General features: G+C 39.3%; 1 protein-coding gene across 12 annotated transcripts in view; it reads right to left on the bottom strand.

The window, feature by feature from the left end:
- The window catches only part of MAGI2 (membrane associated guanylate kinase, WW and PDZ domain containing 2), a 1,116,388-nt gene that overhangs the window by 213,350 nt on the left and 876,675 nt on the right, over positions 1–26,363 (bottom strand). For 7 of the 12 annotated variants that reach the window (XM_050936782.1, XM_050936783.1, XM_050936773.1 and 4 more), the window contains 4 exons: positions 25,728–25,785; positions 16,921–17,042; positions 16,457–16,585; positions 15,503–15,685 (listed from right to left, as the gene is read on the bottom strand). In XM_050936782.1, the coding sequence (XP_050792739.1) occupies positions 15,503–15,685; positions 16,457–16,585; positions 16,921–17,042; positions 25,728–25,785 (492 nt within the window). The remainder of the gene's footprint in view (positions 1–15,502; positions 15,686–16,456; positions 16,586–16,920; positions 17,043–25,727; positions 25,786–26,363) is intronic. The other 5 variants (XM_050936784.1, XM_050936785.1, XM_050936778.1 and 2 more) reach the window with 2 other exon arrangements.

Genomic DNA, 26,363 nt, shown 5'->3' with positions numbered 1-26,363 from the left:
GCACCAGAACTGGACACAGGATTCCAGCAGCAGTTGCATCAATGCCAAATACAGAGGTCAAATAATCTTACTCGAGATTCCCCCATTTCTGCATCCAAAGATCGCATTAGCCCTTTTGGCCATAGTGTTGCACTGGGAGCTCATGTTCAGCATATTACCACTATGGCTCTCAAGTCCTTTTCACAGTTACGGCTTCCCAGGATAGAGGGAGATTCCTATCTCTCGCCCATCAGCGAGGTGCACCAGGGCAGCCACTGAGGCCCTCTCCTAAGCATTTCACCCCTGGCTAGATTAGGCAGCTCCCCACTCAGCTGGTCAGCTTGTGAAAATCCCTTTCTTAGGTACCTAATTCTCCCCATGCGTTGTATGGGGAGCCAGGACACTCGGGTCAAGGCTGAAAATTCCACTAGGCAGCAGGGCCCGTAGGGGTGAGGTGGGGCAACACTGAACAGGGCATTGCCAAAGTACCTTAGAGGCACTCTGTTTAGATCCTTAAACTCCTTTTAAAGTCAATGGGATTGGAGGGTCTCCAGTGCCTATCAGAAGCACTTAGCATCTTGCTACACAGTCCCATGCACTAAGACGCACCCCAGTTCAGCAAGATACTTACATATGTGTGGAACTTTAAGCATGAGTAGGCTCACTGTCTTGAATGGCTGTTCTTCAGTGCTTAAAGTTAACCACAGGTTTAAATATATAGCTGAACTGGGACCTCAATACTGAGTTACACATTTACCCCATGATATCATGGGAATTAATAGTGCACTTGGTGCTAATTTATTATACTCTAGGAATTAACATGACATTTCTCCTGGTAATTTTTGGGGTGTCTCAAAATTGCATAATTTATACTGATACGGAGAAAACTTTTTGTATTAAAATTTGGTTGCATATAAAGTTGGTGGAAAACACACAAATGAAAAAAGTTTAATAATATATTAATCTCTATTTTCTTTATGCTAATCAAACAATGCTACTTTGATATTGGCCACACACTGACTGGTCAAAACCATATAAAGGCCAAGTAGCATAAGTTACAACTTGGAAACAGTAACTGAACCTTTTCTTTTTTAATTAAAAAAGAGCAATTTGGACTAGTCTTTGTAAAATCAATTTTATAATAAATTCTAAAGCAGAATGCATCATGCTTCCAGCAGGTGTTTGAAATATCACACTTTTGGACTTTGATGCTGAGTAGTCCAGCTGAAAAACTGCTGTTTAAAATATACTGCAAAGTTTCAAACAGATTGTGTCAGCTCAGCATCTTGACTGATTAAACCAAACTTCTATGAGTAGCAATCTAATAGACACACAGAGCACCTAAATATCAATTATTATAAATGCAGAATCCAGTGATTATGTCTCAAAGTTAATATCTGATTCAGACCCATTATTTAAATAAAGGTAGAAATAATACTATAAACAACTGCATCTCTTATATAATAGATAGCTGCACTTCTTTATGCAGAGACCATAGATACAATTGAGCATGATCTAGAAAATATCTTCAGCCTGATAAACAGAAGATAGCTGGAATGAAACATGCTAACAAATAACTTTACCAAAGAAACAGAGACCCTTTTTGAAAGTGTCATTGCTATCCTAGACTAGAATTATAACTATTATACAAAAAGTAGGAATTTTTAATTTGTTTTTTCCCCTCGGCCCCACATTTTAATATTAAAATGAACAGAAAAGCATAAAGAAATTATCCCAGAGAATGAATCAGGCAAATATTGTTGTGTAAAATGTCTGAAAGTGCAACACTGTACAAATTTCTCATTGAATTTAACAGGAGAGTATCAAGAAAGTCTCTGGTAAACTAAATTACATAAGGTCAAATATAGGGCCAAATCCTTCAATAGGAAGAAGATTTGGGGCCTGTTCCAAAGCCAATTAAAGTCAATAGGAGTCTTTACACTGACTACAGTGTGCTTTGGCTCAGGCCCTTGGCCCTTAGTGAAGAAAAGCCATGTGCATTGTACATGAGGCCAAGACTCAAATGAGAAACCTTGTGTTCTCTAGCTACAAAGTGAGCTGTGTTTAAAAAATACCTGAGCAGGTAGGTGTTCTTGGTATATTTTTGCAGTGAATACAATCCAGTGAAGTGGTTTAGATAGAATTAGATTTCAATGCTTGGGCATTGTGGTATTAGGAGATTTATGTTCTGTTAATTCTCGACCATGGCTGGTTTTCCCATTGTGAATCATGATACAACTAGTAGTAAAATTTGAATAATTTTGGTATATATATGATCCTTAGGGCACCTTCTGTTAGCCAGTATCATTGATTCAGAAATGAAGACTCATATAAAGCATAGCTACCCTGTTCATAATGGAGTCTTTCCACACGGACTTTCTGGGAGGGGATTATATTTATTAGGGAATATTAATAGCTTATTAAAAATGGTGGCTGCAATTGGGAAGCCAGTTTAGAGACTTTTAAATGTATATTGCTGATCATATTGGGTAGAATCCTGTGCCTATTGAAGTTAATGGCAAAACTCTCGGTGACTTCAATGAGGCTACAATTTCATCCACTGGCTATTAAGATTGCTTAGCAAACTACTCTGTCAATGGACATTATCATTCTCAGTGAAATACTGGGATAGATGGCCCTTGGTCTGACCCGGTATGGGCATTCTTATGTTCTTACGAATTTAGTCAGGACACAGGGGAATCGAAAACTGTTAAAGATTGCTTAACAAAGAAATCATAGAAATGTAGGACTAGAGGAGACCTCAAGAGGTCTACTCCCTCCACCTGTGCTGAGACAGGAAAAAGTATACCTAGACTATCCCTGACAGGTGTTTGTCTAGCCTACTGTTAACCAATGACAGGGATTCCACAACATCCTTTGGTAATCTACTCCAGTGCTCAACTATCCTTATAGTTAGAAAGATTTTCCTAATATCTAACTTAAATCTCTTCTGCTGCAGATTGAACCAATTACTTCTTGTCCTACCTTCAGTGGACATGGAGAACAATTGATCATTGTCCTCTTAACATATTTGAAAACTGTTATCAGGTTCCCTTCGCAGCCTTAGTAACGTGAAACATGCCCTTTTTAAATATAGTCAAGAGTCAGTTTTATCTCTTTTCTGAAGATAGCATCAATAAAAGCCCCTACCATGAACTGGTCCAGTATTGACTCACTAACTTCACTTCCAGTACCACTTAAGAGTTCTTCAGAGATCTCATGTCCAAGCACAGAACTAGCCAGGTCCTGCTTGGCATTTGAGAACTGAAGGGTTTGCTGCAAATAATGGAATGACTTCAGGCCAGTAACTTCCAACTACTGTTATCTTTTACTCACTGAAATAAGCTATCTTGCTTTTGTGCAGATTGACTCTATTTATCCACCGGCTTACATATAATAGCATAGCACAAGACTCCAACCAGCACTATTAATGAATTCTCAGAGAATTCACCTAAAAAAAAGAGAAGACAATTTAGTTTTCTTACTGTCTCTGTCTTTACTTCTGCAAGTACTGTCAGTTAAGCTAAATAAAGCTACAGTAGATGTGAGGTACACTGATGCTGATTGCAATCCAAGAGGGATTTATCTGAGACCAAAAGAATTTTAAAATTCCTTCCATTAGGAGCTCAGATAGAATCAACTACATTCTCAGGAGTAAATGGCTGCTGCTTAATCTCACAAAATACATCTGTGTTTAAAGATCCTACATTTTCCTTTTTAAAAGCACTAGTTATTTTTTATGTCAGAATTATCAGTTATAATGGAATCTGGAAGGCAATTTATGTAACTGCTGCATAAAGTTTAACACAATTATCAAGTCTGTGTGAACATTGAAACTGTCCTGCTGGATTGGATCTGTGGACCATCTAGAGCAGTATTCTGACTCTGACAGTGGACAATGCAAGATGCTTTAGAAGAAGGGGACTTTTTCTTTATAATCTCTATCAGATAGAGGCTTGCTTATTCCCTGGAGCATGAGGATTTATATCCGTAAAAATAATTCCTCTTATCTAATATAACCATGGGTGTTTCCACTGTATACCACATGTAAAGCATCAGAGTATCAAGACCAAAAACAATTTAGAAAGCTGACAAAGAGCTGGTTTAGTATCTGATCTAGTACAGGGGTTCTCAAATTGCATTGCATCGTTACCCCCTTCTGACAACAAAAATTACCACAAGACCCCAGGAGGGTGGGACTGAAACCTGAGCCCAAGCCACATTGCCCCAGGGGGAGGGGCCAAAGCCAAAGCCCAAAGGCTTCAGACCCAGGCGCGGGCCTGTAACCTGAGCCCTGCCATCCAGGGCTGAAACCCTCGATCTTTGGCTTTGGCCCCTGGCTGTGGGGCTCGGGCTTTGGCTCTGGGTGATGGGGCTCAGGCTTTGGCCCTGGGCAGTTCCCTGGGCCCCAGAAAGTCTAATGTAAGGCCTGCTATCCCAATAAAACAGGGTTTGGACTCACTTTGGGGTCCCGAGCCACAGCTTGAGAACTGCTGATCTAATATGTCTACTTTCTTATGTATGCCTGTCATCAGCATTTATGAACAGGAAATCTGTCCTGATATCTTGCTAGGCTTTTTCTCAGTAATAATAAATACTAATTATTAATTATAATAAGTACTAATTACGATAAATATTTTGTCTCAAAGTGCTTTACAAATCTCTGAAATAATAATTCTTGTCCTTTCAGCAAAGGGGAAGCTGAGGTACAGAGATGTTAAGTAACTAGCTCAGTAAAACATTTGCTAACAGTTACCACACACTTACTGAAGATATCGCTCTTTCTAAATATAAGGGGGAAATTGTCTGGAAATAGCAATTTGCACATTAAATTCCAAATTAGCAAAGGGGCCTTAGCTCAGCCTTTACATTTGCACCTGTAAACAACAATTTTGTTTGCAAATGGGTAATCTGATATTAAAACACTAACATCAAACTACTTGATTAATGTACAAAATTTCTATTTGGTTACACAAATTCACAGGCTTTGCATACAGGTGATCACACACACAACTGCTGCAAAATGAAAAACAGCTTTTAAAAGCCTCGAGCTGGACATTTAGGGTTAGTTCGTAAATGTGAATGTCATAAAATTCTTACATGCTAGCAGAACAAAATTATAAAAAAATCAAATACTTAAAACAGAAAATGTAATATGTACTATTAAATTGAAAACAAAGGAAGAATGAATGCAGAGAAACACAGAAGTACAGAACTGGAAGGGATCTCCATAGGTCATCTAATCCAGTCCCCTGCACTCAAGGCAGGACTATGTAATAACTAGACCAGTGGTCTCCAACCTTTTTCATCTGGCAGGGGCCAGACGATGAGTCATGGGAGATCGTGGCGGCGGATGAGCATCTGCCGAAATGCTGCCGACAAGCGGCAACGTCATTAGGTGTTGCTGCCGACCAGCAACATCATCCAGAGGTGTCACCGCCGAAATGCTGCCGAAAATCAGCGGCATTTCGGCGGCGACGCCTCTGGATGATGATGCTTGTCGGTGGCATTTTGATAGATGCTCGTCTGCTGGCCAGTACGCGGGCGCACTTAGACACCCCGGTGGGAGCCATGGTGCCCATTGGCACCACGTTGGGGACCCCTGAACTAGACCATTCCTGATAGGTGTTTGTCTAATCTGTTCTTAAAAATCTCCAATGACTGAGAACACACAACCTTCCTACTAATTTGTTCCAGTGCTTAGTTACCCAGACAGTTAAGAAGTTTTTCCTAATGTTCAACTTAAATCTCCCTTGCTGCAATTTAAGCTCATTGCTCAGAGGCAATGCATAGAGGCGACATGCGGGGTCAAGTGCCCCCACAACCTGATTTCTGAGAGTGCTGAGCTGCCCTTGCAGGGCTTGCTCTGCTCAGCCTGCCAGGAGGGGAGGGAGGCTCTATCCCTCTCCTGCTTTGCCTCCACCCCTAGCACTTCCAGCTTGCTTGGCCCCTCCCCTGGCAGCTGGGCCTGGGCAGGGAGCTGAGCGGATGGTATGGAGCCTCTACTCATGCCAGCTATTTCCACTCAGGGTCACTGTCTATGAGAGAGCCCAGCTGAGGAGGGTGGGGGTGGTCCACCCCCTCCGCTCCCTACCCAGACCTGGCTGCTGGGGACAGGGGCCAAGAAAGCCGGAAATGTGCTGAGGATTGGGGGACTCCAGCTTGCACAGCCCCTATCCCTATCAAATTCTCAACCAGTTCCTCCTTAGTTGTCAAAATCAAATCTAGGGTAACCTCTTCCCCAGTTGCTTTCTCCTCCTTCTGAAATAAAAAATGGTCTCCAATGCATTCCCAAGAACTTGTTGGATAATCTGTGCCCTGCTGTATTATTTTCCTAACAGATGTCTATCCAGATAGGAATAGTCTGGATAGCTGAAGTCCTCCATTACCAAAAATCCTGTGGTTTGGATGACTTTGTTAGTTGTTTATAAAAACCTCATCCACCTCTTCTTCCTGGTTAGGTAGTTTGTAATAGACCCCTATCATGACACCACCCTTGTTTTTCGCTCCTTTCAATCTTACCCAAAGACTTTCAACAAATCTCTGTGTGCTATTTCTAGCTCAACCTCAGTCAAGTATATATATCTTTGATATGCAAGGCAACACCTCCCCTTCTCATAGAATCATAGGACTGGAAGGAACCTTGAGAGGTCAACTAGTCCAGTCCCCTGCACTCATGGCAGGACTAAGTATTATCTAGATCATTCCTTACAGGGGTTTGTCTAACCTGCTCTTAAAAATCTCCAATGATGGAGATTCCACAACCTCCCTAGGCAATTTATTCCAGTGCTTGACCACTCTGATAGGTAGGAATATTTTCCTAATGTCCAACCAAAACAGCTCATTGCTTCTTGTCCTATCCTCAGAGATTAACAAAACATTTTTTCTCCCTCCTCCTTGTAACAACCTTTTATGTACCTGAAAACTGCTTTCATGTCCCCTCTCAGTCTTCTCTTTTCCAGACTAAACAAACCCAATTTTTTCAAAATTTTCAGGGTTTCAATTTTCCCTAATAGGTCATGTTTTTTAGACCTTTAAAACATTTTTGTTACTCTTCTCTGGACTTTCTCCAATTTGTCTACATCTTTCCCGAAATATGGAACCCATAACTGTACACAATACTCCAGCAGAGGACTAATCAGCACAGAGTAGAGCGGAAAAATTCTTGCTTGCTTACAATACTCCCACTAATACATCCCAGAATGATGTTTGCTTTTTTTTTGCAAGAATGTTACATTGCTGACTCATATGAAAATTGTGGTCCATTATGACCCCCAGATCCCTTTCTGCACTACTCCTTCCTAGGCAGTCATTTCCTATTTTGTATATGTGCAACTGACTGTTCCTTCCTAATGGAGTACTCTGCATTTGTCTTTCTTGAATTTCATCCTATTTACTTCAGACCACTTCTCCAGTTTGTTTTGAATTTTAATCCTATCCTCCAAAGCACTTGCAACCCCTCCCAGCTTAGAATTGTCTACAAACTTCATAAGTGTACTTTCTATGCCATTATCTAAATCATTGCCTGTCTTTCCTGAGCAAGCTGTACCCTTCAATACCAATATTCTAGTCATGTGTATTATCCCACCAAGTCTGTGATGCCAGGTATGTTATAGTTGTGAGTATTCACTAGTATTTATAGTTCTTTATTGCTCATACTTCTTACATGAGTATGCAGACGTCTAAGATACTGATTCGATTTACCCTCTATGTTCCCTCTTGTCTCTTCTTTGTCTCTGCTATAATTGCCCATGGTCCCTCCAGATTCTGAGCTTTCTCCCAGGTCTCCATGTTTTTGACTTATCTGTGGGCTTTTGTCTCCTGCTTCCTATTGAATGCAGTTGAAAGCCCTCTTCACTAGGCATCAGTGATGATATTGAAAAAGATAGGTTAGATTATTAAATTTGACATTACATTATAAAGTTCTCCTTTTCCCTGACATCACGCTACATAGAAAACAGCTTCTTTCCCACCTCTTGATAGTTCTTGTTGTTAAGCAATAACACAATCTTTGTCACTATTCTTGAATGAAAGGGTACATTAGATGATCATGACTACTACTATTCTCACCAGACATTTTTGCCTGTTCAGACAAATATAAAGCCAGATCATGTGAGAGACATATTAATAACATTTCATACAAGAAAATTGTTTCTGCAAATGCAGCATTTTGATAACTACCGAGTTCAATGAGTGTTGCTTTTAATGGAACTGGCAAATTGCAAACCTTGCTAAATTTGACCTGATAAAGGCGAGGTTATATAATAATGTATTTATCGTCCACTGAGCTAAGTTACATCTCTTGACCTAGGAGTCTGCAGATACATTATCATGCTTTCAGATGGAGGAGTTAAGCTAATGGATTTATGAGACTTGTATTTCTTCATGCACTGGCATTCCATATGACAACAAAAACAGCCAAATGGGACAAAATTATCTGAATATAACCATGTATCTCTCCTTTCTAGAGAAAGGAACACATTGTTATCCTACAAAAAAAGCCTTATGATTCTAAGAGCTCTAATTTTGCTTTGTAAAATACGTAACAAAAACATGTGATATGCAATTTTTCATTTACGCTTTTGGCACTTCGGGACATTTTTTTCATAATTCCTGACCTTTAGTTATGTCTAGCAACTTATTCTGACATTGGAAGTAAGAGAGTGGAAATTAAAACTCTCACTAATGTAGCTAAGTGTAAATTACTACCCATATGTGAAAGGTTATTTTAAGGAAATTAAGCACAGAAAAATGTGCATGAAAGAGAGGATGCATATTGTATAATGGTCCATATTTCAAATCCTATCTGTGTTTATCACATTTGCCATTTTAATTCTTAATTTATTATATTTTATGGTGTAGTGGCTCTAAACATGTAATTATCTTGTGCTCTGGTGAGGATAAGGGCGCTATGATCAATAACAGTACGTCTCCATTAGCTTTGATGGTAGAGGCCTGTGTTCTTGATACTGAAAGACCAGGGTTGTACAATCTCTGCTATCTCTGATTTATATAACAGTGCCAATTATTCACAGTAAATAAATCATTTCAGTTTGATGTGTCTTCCACCTGGGATTTCTGTCCTGGATCTCTTTGTTTGTACTATGGTCACTGTTCCCAGTTAAGAAAGGTTCACTGAGTTACCTGCAAACACCTTTGGTTTCTAGGCTGCATGAAAACATCTCATCATAACAGAATGAAGGGGGCCAGAGGTGAGGCGTCCAGAAACACAGACAGTAAATGCATTACACTGGTGGGCAACCATGGGTACACACATTCAAACAACACAGTCAGCAGACAGCATATGCAACTTCTCAGTCTCTGTAAACCCATGTTTCCATAGAGAGAGCTGAAAGAGTACCTCTAATAGACTAGCCAGTAGACATAACATATATTATACACGTGAACACACACCTGCTCATGTGTATAATATATGTTACATCCAACAGAAGGTGGTGCTATATAGAGTCCCACAAAACAGTGCATAACACATTCAGTGAATTTTATGCCCTAAAATCTGAGTGTCCCAAGTCACAGTTTGCCAACCCTAGGGCCAACTATGCAGCATTATCTGTGCAGCATCTGTTTCAGAACAGAAATACTTGCCACAAACTATGTCTAATATGAGCCATCTCATATTTCTAAACATATCTTTTATCACATGAAATGAAGGAAGAACGTTCTGCCTCTCCAAAACCCCATTACGTTTCTACATGTTAACATGGTTATTGAAGAAAACAAAATAAAAATGTTGAGTTTAATATTCATGTTGCTCACAATACAGGGCAGAAATTGAATCATTTATACTATTAAATCTTGAATTCCATGGATATTTTATATGGCCCAGAGTTCAGGCACATAAAGATGTCTATAAAAACAGCTATATTAGAAAAAGGCTAGTAGCTATTTAAATGGTCAGTTTAAATTAGGTCTTGTTCTGCTGTTTTTCCGATGGTTTACAAATCCACATATGGGAGCAATTAATTGGGTATGGGGGAGTAAATTAGCCCTAGCTTGCAAAATACTTAGGATCAGACATTCTTTTGTTGCTTTATAAAGATGGTAAGAACGAATCAATGTACAGCTGCTTTGATGGATGAAAGTGACTGAAAACACTACAGCATCTTGAAATATGAGGTTAAATTAGGATTAAAGCCAGAGCCAGAGTCCATTCAATTCCATTTGTGCTGGTAAAGAAAAAATAAAATCATCCAAATGAAGTCAGACCATGTGTGCGAGGTAGAGACATTGAGTTCCTGGGTAAAATTTTCTACAGAGCATCAGTGACTTAAAAATCCAACTCCTGTTTTCAAAAGTGACTTAGACACTTAAGAGTTTAAGTTTCATGGAAATTCAATTGAAATTAGGCCCCCAAGTGTCTGAGTCACTTTTTAAAATGGGAGTTAGATACCTAAAAACCTTTGAGGATCTTGGCCTAAGGCAAAAGTTTTTTCAATAAACTACCTTTATGCAAGACATTAATGAAAAACAGACTTTATTCCAGATGACTTAGAGCATTAAGGAAACTAAATTAACAGCTCTCTTGTTGTTTTTACTGGTGATCAGACTGGAGAGGAGGGGAATCAGGGAGGACTGGGAGTCTGGACTAAATGCACAGGAGACTCAGATAAGAGCAGCATGGGAGAGTCTGGAATGGATTAGGAGAAGGGCAGAGATGGGAGCAGGATGCATCAGAGAAGAGGGCAGGGAGGAGATCCACGCCTAAAGAAAAAGAATGGAGAGAGAAAGAAGATACACATATGCAAAGTTGAGAAGAGAAACTGGGTAAATTTCTGGTTCCACTGAAGTCCATGGCAAAAGCCTGGTTGACTTCAACAGGTTCAGGATTTCACCCAGGGAGAAAGGCAGAGACATGGAAGAAAGAAAGAAAGCATGTAGAGCACAGATTGTCACAGCCAGGTGGCTGGCAGTCACCTAGTAGTCAGAGCCAATGTCCACAGTCATGAGACAGCAGTCAAGAGTTGGATGGATCAGTATTCCAAGGGGTCAGAGGCAAGAGACAAACTGGAGATCAGAACCACGAGTCCGATTTCAAGAGTAATGCTGGGTAGGGATGCCAAGAAATTAAGCCATGGGAGTGAGAAGCTCGAGGCAATCCAGAAGCACACAGTCCAAAGCAGAGTGGAGCCCAGTTGTTCAAACAACTTCCTGTTCCTGCTGCTGGCTTATATAGGGCCAGCAAGCCAATCAGCCACTCTAGTATGCCACCAATCAGACCTCAGGGCAGAGCCTCACTCTGGGTCTGGGCTTTGTAGGTCCCAGGTAAGCAATTGTCAGCTGGCTGCTGGAGGAGGGTTGGAGTGCAGCCGTTCCCATGAATCCTGTGGACCCAGGATTGAGACCCATGGATCATGACACAAATTTACTTTTGGTAATGTTTGAGGATTTAGTCACAAGGGGCTGAATACTCAAAATCAATAGACGTTAGGAGCCTAACTCCTTTTGAGTATTCAGCCCAGGGTTGGCTACCTATCATAAACAGGTTATGTGAAGGGTTAATAATAGATGTTTTGTTTTGCTTCCCCCGCACCACCACTAGTAACTTAAATATTGTCAGTAGAGATGGGCCCAAAACAAAACCCTAGGGAATGGTATTTAGATGCTAATCTAGACCCATATCTCTGTAACACACTGGTCCAAAACCTCACATCTGGACAATCACAAACTGTGTGTGATGTTTGAAATCCAGATCTAAGTTTTGCAACTCAGGTCTGTCTCTGGCCTGGTTTTCACAAAATGCACAAGATGTAGCAATCTTCTTGGTACTGAGAAAGTAAAAAAAGTATGAAGAAAATGCAATAAAAACAGAAACCACATGAGGATTTGAATTCAATAATTTTGAAATAAAGGCAGATACTTTATCCAGAGTCTTGGTTAACTTATTGGGAATTTCCAGGGATTATTTTTGCCACTGGAGAGAGCTCACATTGTATAAAGGCAATAGAAACATTGAGAAGTATAAAGAAAAATTAATTTAAGAGAGATGAACACAAAGACTATAAAGTTCAAACAAAGTGCATCTTCTCCCTCAGGTTATATTACTAATATCTGGTCACATGTGAAGTTTAATGAACGACATACTTTAAAAAAATGAAAGTGAACAAGATAAGATCTTCTTCATAGTATACAGCGCATTACTAAATAATTACATATAAAATAATATTATGTAACTTTTTGCAGTATTGCCAATCTCAAGCATCCGAAGTCATGAGGCAGGCCCTGAAAAATGAAGAGATTGGCAAAAAAAAGAGATTTTTAAAACTAAATTTGGTATTCTCTTTGATTACTTTCTGGTTATTGAGCCTTTAGGGTGCACTCTGGTCACATTTTCAAGCAGTTCTCTGCAAACAAGAGGGCTAGAAACTCACTTCTTTAAGAGGAAAGCTGAGATTCTCAAGTAATCACTTGACTCCAGATGCCAAATAAATAGAGACTCATAATAAAATTGTGAGAGTTGGCAACAGTATGTATCAAAGTTAATAAGTCAGGTAAAATCATAAAATTTAATTTTTCCTTTTATCTCATAAATCCAGAGTTTCTGGCTTTAGTCACATGGTAGGCAGGGTTTTTGTGGGGAAGGATAGGCGTGTGTCTCCATGGCCACTAATCCAACCAATGGCCTGACATAACATCCCTAGACCCTAGTTTTACTTATTCAAAGTGGTAGGTACACTGAATTTGCATAACTGTCCATCTTCCACTGCCAGCCTATTTGCAGTAAGGAGCCTACAATCATCCCATGGAGGGCAACTGTCAACCTTCAGTAGCAGGGAGGCCTTGCATGGGCTTCCTTGCTAAGGCGTATTTCATCTCAAAACAATAAAGATCCAGCACCTATTATTGTTGCAGCAACTGCAAATCTTCAATTTCGCAAGAATCTTGACTTTGTATAGACTAATAACAGCGGTCCCCCTGAGATGGGCACAGTTATTACTTTGACACAAGAGGCAAGAAAAGTGTATCATAGAGGTGCTGTTTTTTAGAAACATACAAGAAAAGTACATTTATATAAAAAGCCTTATTCTTCACTCAACACTTATTTAACTTACAAAGTAGATTTGTGTCCCACAATGGTTTAGAAACAAAGGCGATTTAAAATAATAGGTAAGCGAACAATCTGTTTTCTGAAATGACTCCAAGGAGGACTATTTGGCAGAACGTGAAGTGCAACATATCTGAAGGTGAGCAGACTATGAAAAGGGTGTCTGAGGAACAGGAAGCACAGTTTAGGACACATGCAAAGGAGTGGGAATGAGGAAATCTGGGTTATTTGCTACAGACCTGTTTTATAAATCTTATGTTTTTAAATATCCCTGTTTCTCAGTTTACCCATTATAATATGAAAATAACAACACATCCCTACCTCACAGGGATGTTGTGTGAGGCAAAATTCATTAACCTGAAACTCTTGGTTTATTTTACTCAGGTGATAACTTCGATGATCAGGGAGCTGCGGGGAGTCAACTAAGGACAAAATTTAGCTCAATATGTACTTTAATGCATATACATATCAGGTTTATTGAAATAATAATTCTGTGCTTTGAAATTCTCTCTCACCTTTACTCCTTAATTTCCTTTCATTTGTGGTTTTCAATAAACCACAAATGAACTATTTCAGTACTATTTTAATGTAAGTTATTAAAAAATATATTTCTTCATAAATATCCATCTGAATAAATGTGTTTACTTATGCTAGACAATCCGTTTCACCTTGTATTTAGCAGAGACATTCTAAGTACATTTCCCAGACCTGAAAAATTCAGCTTTAAAACCTCGTCTCTTTCACCCATAGAAGTTTGTTCACTGAAATATATTACCTCACCCACCTTGCCTCTCAATAAATGTTTACAACAACCATCGTCAATGTTGCAACTGACCAATCAGGCAGTTTCAGTATCAGGCTCTAGTTTAGTTGAAAAGACACTCAACCATTCCACTCAGATTATTTCATAGGAATCCTGCTTCAAGTCTTAATCAAAGTATGCTGGGTCATAACAACCTGCGAAGCCCTCTGCTGCAAATTAGGCAACATGAAGATCAAGGCACAGTTCAAGAGCAATTCATTGTTTTTACTGTTAACAGGATTAATTAGTCTCTTCTGAGCATGTCTCTGATGCACCATTTCTTCCATTAATTAGCTTCTTGAATTTTAACCTTGTGTACCAAATTGCATTTTGAGATTTACATTAACAATGCGACTAAAGTTCAAGCTGACAGAACAGTTAGAAGATTTTACAAAAAATAAATCTATATTTTAATTTGTTATATCTGCTGGCTGCCACTCTTTACTTGGCATCAGAAACCTTCCACCATTTTAATGGCATGTTTTGTGCAAGAAGGGCATTTTAAAAATAGTCAAATTCAGAACCTCTACAATTCCTATTTGCATGATCTTACAGAAGTTTATTTGGCCTTACTGCACCAGGAGTAGTTTGAGGTGGTATATCTCGACATGTTATGGTCCGGGTTATTCCCTCCCCCACAAAAATCTGCAGAAATGAGGACTGAGGGAGTAAATCTGCAAGGATCCCCACACAGTGTGCTCTACATGTGTGTACATGGGGCTTTTCCCTACCATAGATTAGACTACCCCTATGACTCTGGTTTCCGGTGAGGGGTCCTGCAAAGATAATATAGCACCAGGTTTTATCTCTTCTCTAAAAATCTCTGTTAGGATGGAGGGAGAATGACATGTGTGTCCATCAGTCCTTCCTCCAGAAAAGAAATGGAGTTTGAGTCTGTGGCCTGTGTCTCCACATGCACGGAATCCTCATGGGTAATCTGAGCATGTGTTGAGAAGATCATCACATCTGAGATCTGCTATGCAGATGTGAGAGAATTTTACCCTAAAGAAGTAAACGTTTGCTTCAGAGATCTTCATCATAGGAAAATATTGTGAGGAAAAAATAAAAGCTTTCCTTTCATTTCTAGAAAGAAATACTCCAGAGAGATACTTCCCTTGGGAAATATTTTCTGAGGCAGAGATATTGCTCTTGCTCCAGAGGTGGATGAAGTCTTTGTCTAAAAATCTTTTTTGGGGTGAAAAATGTAGATTTGGTGACTCTAAAAATTTTTGCATGTGTCAGTTTTGCCAAATTGTTTGTGTCAAAACAAAACAATTTTTTTCAAAAAAAATGTTTTTTCTTGATATGACTTTTCATTTTGAAATTTCCTTCAATTTTATTAAAAGAAACAGTAAACCTTTTAAAAACCTCTCAACATTTAAATGAAATGTTTCATTTGACCAAAACCAATTTTTTCTAACTTTTTGACTTGCTAACATTTTAAAACTATTTGTTTTAGGTTGACCAGAAGTGATTATTATTTTTCAGAATGGCCAGCAACCCAAAACACTAATTATTCATACAGCTCTACTTGCACCATTCAAAATGACAGCATGAACACACCTGCTTATTTCTGCACTTCAGAAAAAGGTGCTGCTCAAAATCTAAGGCTGAAGTCTGATAATTATATCAAGGAATACAAGAACCAACTTAATTACCTGTTTCCATTTTGCCATCCTGTGCTGCAGGCCCATCAGGAATTACACTCTTCACCTGTAGAAACTCATCTGGCTCATCCCCACCAATGATGGTAAATCCAAAGCCCATGTTGCTCTTCTTGAGAGTTGTGCTGAGGAAAGTTCCCTTCAGTTGTGATGCATCACGGGTGAAGAGTGGTTTTTCTACATCAGTCAACACAAACAAGAAGAAAATAGTTCCAGTCAAGTCATAATATAGCACAGACTCACAACCAAAAACAAGAGAAGCAGCAGCAAATAGTAGGTGGCAGTGTGGCATTTTTATATTAAAGGAAATAAAGAGAGTAAGCATTCCAGGAGAAATAAACACATTAGTGAGTCCTTATTTTATATTAATACAAAACCAACTAAGGAGGATTTTTCTATCTATGGCAGATCAGTCTTGGGGGTGGAAGGGCTAGGAATGCTCTTTGATATTGGAAATAAGTTTAGAGATAGATTGTTGTGTAGCTAAAATATTTACACAATGATAAAAATAATATGCAAGGTAACTTTCAACTCTTAATAATTATTCCTAGCCTATAAATTCAGCTTTGTATACCAAATAATTTATAATTAGTTTCCCCTCACACCCCCAATAACAAAAAAAATCCATTTATATCAGTAATTCAGACAAAAGGGTAAATTCCAGATAATCTTTTCACCCCAGACAAATGGAATTTCAGTTTCTGACAAATGACATTTACAATCGGTGGGACAATTCAGTGACCTTTACATCTGTTTTCAATGTGCGTCAGTGTAAAGTGTGAAAATTACCATCAGGCAAGAATAAGCCTCACCTGGCTTCCAGTGCCTCTCTTCTGTGCTTTATTTTGCCAAAAAAAGGTATGAAAAAGGTGAAAAGGTTTGTGACTTAACTTATCTCACTACTTTTACAACAGTGCAGCTTGGCTAACAAGCTGCACTTGGACATACCATACAGACTGTACATTCCAGCATTGTCCCGCCGACACTGAGACAGGTCATTCACACTGCGAGACCTCTGAGGAGCAGGATGCGGGTGAACGTGTTTAGGCCTAGGTAATGTTGATGAGGCGCTTTCTACTGTTACAAAGAAGAACAAGCCTCATTCTTTGGCTACAACCTTATGTCAAAATTTACTCATCTATCAATATTGACTTTTGCTAATACATTTCTTTCTAAGCTCAATCACTTTCACATTATCAAGATTCAGTGTTCTTGTAAACTCCTACAGCAGTAGTGTCTGAGGCTTCAATTTAAATGATGTTTGCTAGATAGGCTATCTTAGAAACATACTGAACACCAATTAATGCTAATTCACAGACTATGTTATTTTAACCAGACTATGTTAAATCATTGTCATAAAAACAGGAAAGTATAACAATTATTTTCTTCTTAAATCTGACATGATACTGTACCTCGGAAACCTGGGGCCTGCATAGGCTTTGTTCCAAGTTCTGCGTTGGGCATGTTATGCTGCTGTAGCTTCCTTTTTGCTTCTAGGACAGGATTTTCAAACTGTGTTCTTCTATTTATGTGGCTGAAAAAAATTGGTAATGATTAAAAATTGAGTCCATTTTGTGAAAAATTATTATTTACTTCATGGGATCATCATCATGTGGGTTATCTGTGTGTGGCTGGATTGTGCAACCCTTACTCCAGCTTAATAAACAGTTACTCACACAAGTAGTCATGTTGTAGTGAATGAGAATGCACAAGTTAGTGCTCCTCAGTGCAAGTGTGGTATGCACAACCTAGCTCATAGAGGAAATAATTGGGAAGTAGAACACGTCTGGAATTTTTTGACAAAACATTTTTTCTTTGGAAAATGCCGATTAGCCAAAACTGAAACTGTTCATGGGAAAGGGTCAGTTCTGACAATTTTTTAGTTCAAAGATTTTTGGAAAAAAGTTTTGAAATTATAAAAAATGTCCCATTTCAACATTTTCAAGATGATTTTTTAAATAATTATATTAAAACAAATATAAACAATAAAAAAGGCCAAAAGCAAAACAAAACAATTCAAAAGTGTGAAAACATGATGTCGCAATTTAACCTAAATTAAAAAAATATAATTTTCATTTGTGAAAATTTGAGTTCTACCTATTCCTCTCAATTCATGATAGGAAAAATTTTCATTAAACTTGAAATTTTTCTCTGATTGGTACAACTGTTTTCTTCCCAGCTCCATTTGGAAGTTCTCTGTCCTTTCAACTTGCTGCACTCTGCTGTAAGTGTAAAGTTTCAATTAGTGCTGTCGCTTAATCACAGTTAACTCACGTGATTAATTAAAAAAAATTATCGTAATTAATCACAGTTTTAATTTTACTGTTAAACAACAGAATAGCAATTGAAATTTATTAAATATTTGGATGATTTTCTACATTTTCATATATATTGTATTCTGTGTTGTAATTGAAATCAAAGTGTATATTATTTTTTATTACAAATATTTGCACTGTAAAAATGATAAAAGAAATAGCATTTTTAATTCACCACATACTAGTACTGTAGTGCAATCTCTTTATCGTGAAAGTGCAACTTACAAATGTAGACTTTTTTGTTACATTACTCCACTCAAAAACAAAACAATGTAAAACTTCAGATCCTACAAGTCCACTCAGTCCTACTTCTTGTTCAGCCAATCGCTAAGAGAAACAAGTTTGTTTACATTTACAGGAGACATTGCTGCCCTCTTCTTATTTAAGTCACCAGAAAGAGAGAACGGGTATTTGCATGGCACTTTTGTAGCCAGAACTGCAAGGTATTTAAATGCCAGATATGCTAAACAATTGTATGGCCCTTCATGCTTTGGCCACCATTCCAAAGGACATGCTTCCATGCTGATGATGCTCTCTAAATATTAATACATTAACTAAATTTGTGACTGAACTCCTTGAGGGGGAATTGTGTGGCCCCTGCTCTGTTTTACCCCCACTCTCCAATTTAATTCATGTTATAGCAGTCTCAGATGATGATCCAGCTCATGTTCATTTTAAAAACATTTTCATTGTAGATTTCACAAAACACAAAGAAGGTACCAGTGTGAGATTTCTAACCAACCTAAAGTTTAAGAATCTGAAGTGCCATCCAAAATCTGAGAGGGACGAGCTATAGCCTGAAAATGTAAACAAGCTTGTTTGTTTTAGCAATTGGCTGAATAAGAAGTAGGACTGAGTGGACTTGCAGGCTCTAAAATTTTACATGTTTTATTTTTGAATGCAGATATTTTGTACATAATTCTACATTTGTAAGTTCATCTTTCATGATAAAGATATTGCACTACAGCACTTGTATTAGTTGAACTAAAAATATCATTTTTTTGTTTGTTTTTTTTACAGTGCAAATTCTTGTAATAAAAATAACTATAAAGGGAGCATTCTGTGTTGTAATTGAAATCAACATATTTGAAAATGTAGAAAACATCCAAAAATATTTAAATAAATGGTATTCTATTATTGTTTAGCAGTGCGATTAATCGCACGATTGAGATTAATCTTTTTAATAGCTTCACAGCCCTACTTTCAATCTATGTGACTATATGCTATTCTGCAATATCACTGAAAAATACTCCAGCAACACAGTTTTTCAAGTTTTCACTACATGTGATTTCCATGCATGATTCCAAGAAAGAAACAGGATGGTGCTTGTCATAGTGGTCCTAGATAAGCTGAAAACAAAATTAATTGTTTATAATGAAATAGAAATCTTAACCCCAAAAGTGACTGTAGAGGCAAATTGTTTAACAAAGTAACGAATCCATTATGTGCTGGATTCCCAAAGCAGCAAACAAAATTATACTAAAGATGAAATTTTAACATTCTACTATATTTCTGTTGTATTTTATAAAAGAAAACAAGGGGAACAGTGCAGAAACTAATTCATGTAGTATGAGAGCACTGAAATATGAAAAAATGTCATTGTAATGCCATAACTTCTCTCTTAATATGTAACATTCCCCATGGCCTATTAGCATGTGTTCTTCATTGATACTGTGCCCTTAATAGCCTGTATCTCATACATAACTTTCTCCCATACATTATGTTGCAGAGCATGTTATCAAGAGGATACATTTTTTATTGACGAGGGAACAAATCCAGCAGGGTGGGGATCATCTCCTGTGTCACGTGGCATGCTTCTCCTGATGAAGGAAGAGGGTTTGAGGGCACTCAGAATCAAGCAGGGTTGGGCGATTAGCTAGATATTCATATGAAGTTGTTGAATGTGTTGTAAATTACTGTTGCTCCAGAGAGGTAAATATTTATGCACACAGGACCAGCTTTTCCAAAGAGCTCTCACAGAGAGCTGCAGGGAAAATCTGGTCCTGATTGTGGATGCTAAACACTTGAAGATCTGACCCTGAGCTCTCTTAGAATCAGGGACTGTAAAAGGTACAGAGTACATGTAACTTCCATTGAAGTCACCTGCATGATCCCATGCTAAGCAATTCTCAAGGCCCTACCCTCGAGGCAGCGTTATTTAAAAAAAAAAAAATTCCAATGTTCATTAAACCAAGGGGATAGAAGGGATACAGCAATGTATCCTTAGGTGACCTAATATACTTGGTAATCCAAAAGGCGATGTCAGATGTTCGTCACCCAGAAAAGATTTCTATTGAAGTCAACAGGGACATTTGTTTTAAAGAGTGAAAGTGAAAGAAAGTTACCAAACTTTAAAGCTGCTATCTGCTTAACAAAGTCATCACTTGGAAATGCGGTGGTTAATAATAGGTAGAGCTGCAGGTTTTTGTAATGGGAGACACTCACTTCTTGTGAGTGCCTCCTAGAGGCTGGGTGTGGTACTGCAGGCCTTTCCTGGCATCCCCTGTACGTTGTTAGCCTTGCTTGGTGGGTCTTCAGTGTCTCAGCCCTCTGGCCACATCTCACAATTGAAGTCCAAAACAAACACAACATTCTTCAAATCCCAGGCTCAACCTGGACTCAGCCCCTCCTTCCTCAGGTGCCTTTGCTCTTCAGCCCCTCCTAGGCGACTTGGGAGTCTCTTCCTGCTCAAACTGTCTGCCCTCAACAGACAGCCCCATCTCTGGGTCCTTTAAATCCAGCCCTTTGCTTGTGCTTCTAAAGGAGACCTATGGCTTAGATCACTTTGCTAGCAGGGCTGCCCACTACTCTGGGTCCCAACTCCGGGACCTTATAAACAGCAGCCATGTACAGTTGCCTCTGTTTCACTGTGGCTATTTCATGGGACTTTTCCCACATAGTTCCATTCTCTTCACCCTTAGCTCAGGGCTGAAGTTCTCAGATCCTCTCTCCGTCAGGTCCAGTAAATGCAGCCCATCAACCCCTCTGGCCAGAACTGAGCACCCTTTCTTGCCCTTCTAGTCCCAGCCAGAAACTGACCTGCAAAGGCCCTGCAGTTCCTTTTATATGAGCTTGCTGGGCGCTGATTGGCTGCTTCTTTGTAACTTTTCTAGGCAGGACTAGAGGACCCACCTTTGTTGCTCCTTTCCTGAGGTGAGGTGTGGCAGAATCATGAGGCCTCCAGCAGGGAGCTTCAAAGGGCCAGGTGCCCACCATCACAGTTTGGCATTAGATGGAGATGGTTCTAAGTTACTACAGAGAATTATTTCCCAGGTATCTGGCTGGTGGGTCTTGCCAACATGCTCAGGGTTCAACTTATCACCATATTTGGCATTGGGAAGGAATTTTCCCCAGGTCAGATTGGCAGAGACCTTGGAGTTTTTTTTTGCTTTCCTCTGCAGCCTGGGGCATGGGTCAATTGCTGGGAAAAGCTAGAGTAAATGGTGGATTCTCTGTACCTTGAAGTCTTTAAATCATGATTTGAGGATTTCAGTAACTCAGCCAGAGGTTCGGGGTCTATTACAGGAGAGGGTTGATGAGGTTCTGTGGCCTGCAACGTGTAGGAGGTCAGACTAGAGATCACAATGGTTCCTTCTGGCCTTAAAGTTTATGAGTCACAGTGGTAAAAAAGCCACAGATACAATGGTTTCTCTGTTTGATCGTGGCTTTCCTTTGTGTCCATGACTTCAATAAAGCCAGTGCAGAGGGGAGGCCCAGGGCTGGAAAGCAAGCCCACCCTGGCCCGATGAGGAAGGGCTGGCAAACAAGCCCACCCTACACTCATCCCACAGCAGTGGCTTTTGTCCCACAGGATTGGGCCTGGCTCCCTGTTTTGGACAATGCAACCTGGTGCATGAGGTCATAGCGCTGCACCTGTGCTGATGATGTTAGTATGGAAGTCAGCTGGGAAGTGGAGTTGGGAAAGGCTGATTTAACTAATGTGGCCTCAAATGCTGTTTTATTTTTTCTTTAAAAAAATCCAAATATTTCATCTCGATACTGAAATTGTGTTTAAAACAAGTATTAATGGACACATTTATTGAAATGAGCATCAAAATGTAAGATTTAGCTACTTTTTTTTCTTAAAGACAAACAGAATTGCTGAGAGAACATGTTATTTTCTTACATAAGCAGTAACAGAGTGCCAGATAGAAAAGATAAAGAAATATTGCACAGTTGAGGCAGGATGCACAGTTTACAATAAGTATCCATCTGGTTAGTTTAGTTGTCCTATTAAGGAGACCATGTTTGAAAATTGAGCTCCATGTTGTAGTTAATCAACCATAAAGGGAGAGATGCTCTTTTTTTGACTGGACAGCTGAAAGGGCCAGCACAGCATAATCATTCTGTGTGGGGCTGTGGAAGGAAGGCGGCAAGCGTTTAGTCTTTAAATCACAGGCACTGTTAGAAGGTTGCACAGAAATTGACCCAGTCACAATAGAAAGTTTCATTACACAAGTTAGTGCTAAATGTTCATCTCCTGCAGATAAGTTTGGATCTGCAATAGTAAGGTGAATTAAGAGCATATCCATCCATTGAACTTTACTTATCTGTAACTGAGAAAAGCAGCAGCATCTGGCCCCTCACACTCTAGAGAAAATTGCAAATATTTTGTGCTTAACTGGGTGCTAAGAATCCAAATACTCCTTACGGCTGACCACTGCAAAGTGTTACACTGAATCTGATTACTTCAGTGGTTTATTCCCGCAAACTGCCCCACTTTATTTTAGAGAGATACAGATGTTCTAATAAGTGGAAGGTAGGATATTCTTTCCTTGACAGTTTTAAACTGATTCCTATAAAGTTGGATTGGATTTGAATATGCAAAGGTTCATAACCTAACTTTTCATGATTTATGCATTTTATGACTTAGTTAAAAGAGTCTATTGTAATGTGATTTCATCTAGTTAAAAATGAAGTCATCTGTTAAATGCTAGTAATAAAGGAAGGTGTAACACTGTCACTTTTTATAATGAAAAATGGAAAACAATTTTCACTACAAAATTATTGAGCTTAGAAAGCAGATGAAAATACAACTCCTTATATTGACTATAAAAGCCTTTATAAACCTAGTGCTGTTGCACTTTTAATGTCGGTCTATGAACATCCGTTCTACTATTCAAGATCTCTGCTAGATCCCATTAAAGCTTTTCTGTTACAATAAGTACAGTATGTCTTTAATGTATCCTTTCCGTCCCTTATATTTTGTCTGTGAGATGAGTGAATTTGGCAACAACAGCCTAAAAACACAACTGCATTGCAGCATTTGGGGCAAGGAGCCTGTGTCTGCCTGACTGAGGGTGGGCTTAAAATGCAGACAACTACATGCTCCATTTTGGTTCCATTGACTATGTAATGGAACTGCATAAGCCTTACCACTGCCAGAATGTTTTAGTGAGTAGTTAGCTCAGGGGAGATGCCTCAGTGACAGCTTAATGCACAGGAATTGCACAACACCTGTTAGCCTTTAAAGTACATAGACACTTGTGCAGAAGATCATTAGTCATTACCAGCAGCTATACAAAAGTATATCTGGGAGATATGAAGAGGATTATTATAAAGAGATATGTGAACACCATCATTTATTACCCAGGAATACTATAAAAACCCAAGCACAAGGACAGAGAGGCAATTTCTTGGCATTATTCATTATATACAGGGCTTAAAAAATCTACTCACCTGTTTGCTTGGGGTAGGTAGGAATTTGGACAGGGTGAGTGAGTTGGGTCAGGGGCAGAGCTGATGGCTCCTTCACCTTAGGGAAGAGGATAAGTTGGGGAACATAGAGACCCAGGGCAGCTGCTGCTGCTTTACAAAGGAGTCAGCAGGACAGTGGCCCAAGTGCTGCTTTTGTTTTTGTGATGGGGTATACAAACCCCATACTGGACCAAAAAGGGTTAAAGGACAGTACTGGGCCCAGGTATCCCCACCCCTGACCCCTGCAGAGCGTGCTCCAACTGGAGAAGTGGTTGAAAAGAGAGCAACGCAGCTCAGAAGGGAGAAGGCTGGGGAGAAGGAGAAGACTTACCCTGAAAGCTCCTGACAAGGGTGCTGGAGAAGCCTTCCTGAGGGGAGTGAGGCTATATGCTGAGCCCCAGTTTGGGCTGACAGTTTGGTTACCTTTCCTTTCTCTTTATACCTTACCTGGGACTAACAGCTGGGAGAGAAAAGCAGTGGTAGGAAGTGACCCAGGAAGGGTAACTCAGAGGGAACCGTCGGTGGCCAGATATTGTTGACTCTCTTAGGGCCCTGGGTTGGAGCCTGGTAGAGTGGGTGGGCCTTGGCTCCCCTACCACAGCCTTCATTACAGGAGAGACTCAAACCACCAGTACTCCTCACCACACCTCTGAGTAAAGGAGGACCAGAACCAGGCCTGGCCCACTGGAGCGTGGGGAACACTAGCTGTACTAACCACTAGGCAACCCAACCCAATCCACCAAGGACTCCTGGTTTTTTGTTTCTGTTTTGGGAGGTATGGAGGAGCAGGAGAGGGGGCCCAGATGCTGTGGCTCTTTTATCAGCTGTGGAAGGGAAGCCCTAAAAACTTGGCTCCTAAAGTCTCAAGGATCTCAGAGGCACCCTGCCATCCTCCTGCCCAAACTGATGGCAACAAGGCTCTGCACTGCAGTTTGGAACTAGGAAAGCATGAGAGCGGGTATATCTCCAAAATGAGCCAGCATAAATGTAGTGTTGGTATGGGATCAAGAGACAACAGGGTATCAGAGAACTATGTGATAAGGAAACGGTAAAACACTGTAATTTGTACTGAGTAACTCTGGAAACAAAGTGAGGCTCTCAGTGTAAGGATCTGAGTTTGGGTTTTTCTTTTCAAAAACCTTCTTCTGGAAGATCTTCCCTCCAGAATAAATGGATCTGCTATTTGTTTCATAGATTTTTGTCTGGTGTGCTTGCCCTTTTCCTCAATTAGATGAGCTCTCAATTCACTATCTGTGGGCTGTGACCAAGGGAAAGCGAGTTGTTAGTTTCTGGGATTGATTCTCCATGGCCTTATACCTTGGGTGGTCTATGACACCTGTGCAGAGAGAGATTATAATGCTATTATTTTGATTAGATATCATTTTATTGCCACTTTAGACTCACTTTGCACAAGTGTCAATGGCTACACAAGATAAAAGGCAGAGGAGAAGCAAGCCCTGTTTTCATCTCTCTTAATTCTTGGGTATTTTATGTAAGCTCGAGTTAAGTAGACTAATAACTTACATCTATTCTTTTGGGTAGTAATCTACTTTACCCCACTGCACAAAGACCTATACTAAATGGAAGGGAGAAAGGATCTCATCTCTATTTTGTACACATACCACGTTCTCCTGGAAAAATGCAGGCAGGGATTGTGCCATTAAAATAATAGAAAATTACATTCTCCTTTTCTACCTATGCCTTTAGGTGCAAAATTTCAATGCCATGAGTGAGCACAGAAAAATTTCACATAAGATACAACCTGCACTCATATAAAATAATGTGATTCTCAAACTTACCACAAAGTAAGACTACTCAGAAAAGTATTGTTATGAAGCAAAAATGATTAAGTTTTATTATGTTCCTGGATTGGCAAGGATCTGCACCTTGTTTGATGTGTCTAAAACTTGTTAAACAGAAAATAAAACACATTTGATTTAAATGCTCCCCTCAACTTCCCCCCAAATATTTCTGGAATACACAGGATGAGATCAGGGCTCAAGAAGAAGTGACAGAGTAACCAGTTTGAAAGATACTGAAAATGTTCAGTCACTTCAACTATATTGGAGTCTGATAATTCCTGCATAATCTGAAGTCAAAGGGGAAAATAATTATGCCCACACCTTTCCAATTCAAACATTGCACAGGATATTAATATCAGGTTATGAAATATTAACAGCAAATTAATATTGAAGTTGGGAACTTACTCAACATAATAAGTGCCATAAATGGGATCATCAATTTTCTCCCAGCCATATGGAAGCTCTGAAAAACAAAGAGTTATCTCTCTCAGTAAATACAGCACAAAATACAAAGATTTCTAGTAATGAAAAAGTAGAGTTTTATTGGGTGCTGAGTGTAGCAACTGGATAGCAAAGTTGGATATAATGCTCAAAGCCAATGCCAAGTTTTAGACAGATGCCATGGCAGTGGCAAGTAGTAGTGACCTGAAAATTGGCATGCCAAACCAGAATTCTCATTCTTTAGAACAATGCATTTTAGTTGAGCTACGTTTTTATTCTGCAGACAGCCAAGCCAACCAGCAATAGCAGCATATCATATATAATTTCATTGCCCGGTGATACGTTGGGATTCTTCTTCCAAAGGTACATAGAGCATACAGTTGTATTTATTTAAAGGGAAGCTGTCAAAGTAAAAATCATATTAAAAACTCCCAACTGTCCCAACACTAACCAGGACTTAGAGTATTACAACTGTAGTCGGGAGCGCAAAAAATCAAACTAAAAAAACCAACTCCATGGAGTGAATAATCATTAATGCCAAGGCAAGATAAATTTGATGGAGGCTTTGACTCACAAATCTATAGATATTCCTAACCTATT

This window comes from Gopherus flavomarginatus, chromosome 1 (genome assembly GCF_025201925.1).
Source record: "Gopherus flavomarginatus isolate rGopFla2 chromosome 1, rGopFla2.mat.asm, whole genome shotgun sequence".
Taxonomy (NCBI): domain Eukaryota; kingdom Metazoa; phylum Chordata; order Testudines; family Testudinidae; genus Gopherus; species Gopherus flavomarginatus.
This window is presented reverse-complemented; position numbering and strand designations above follow the sequence as displayed.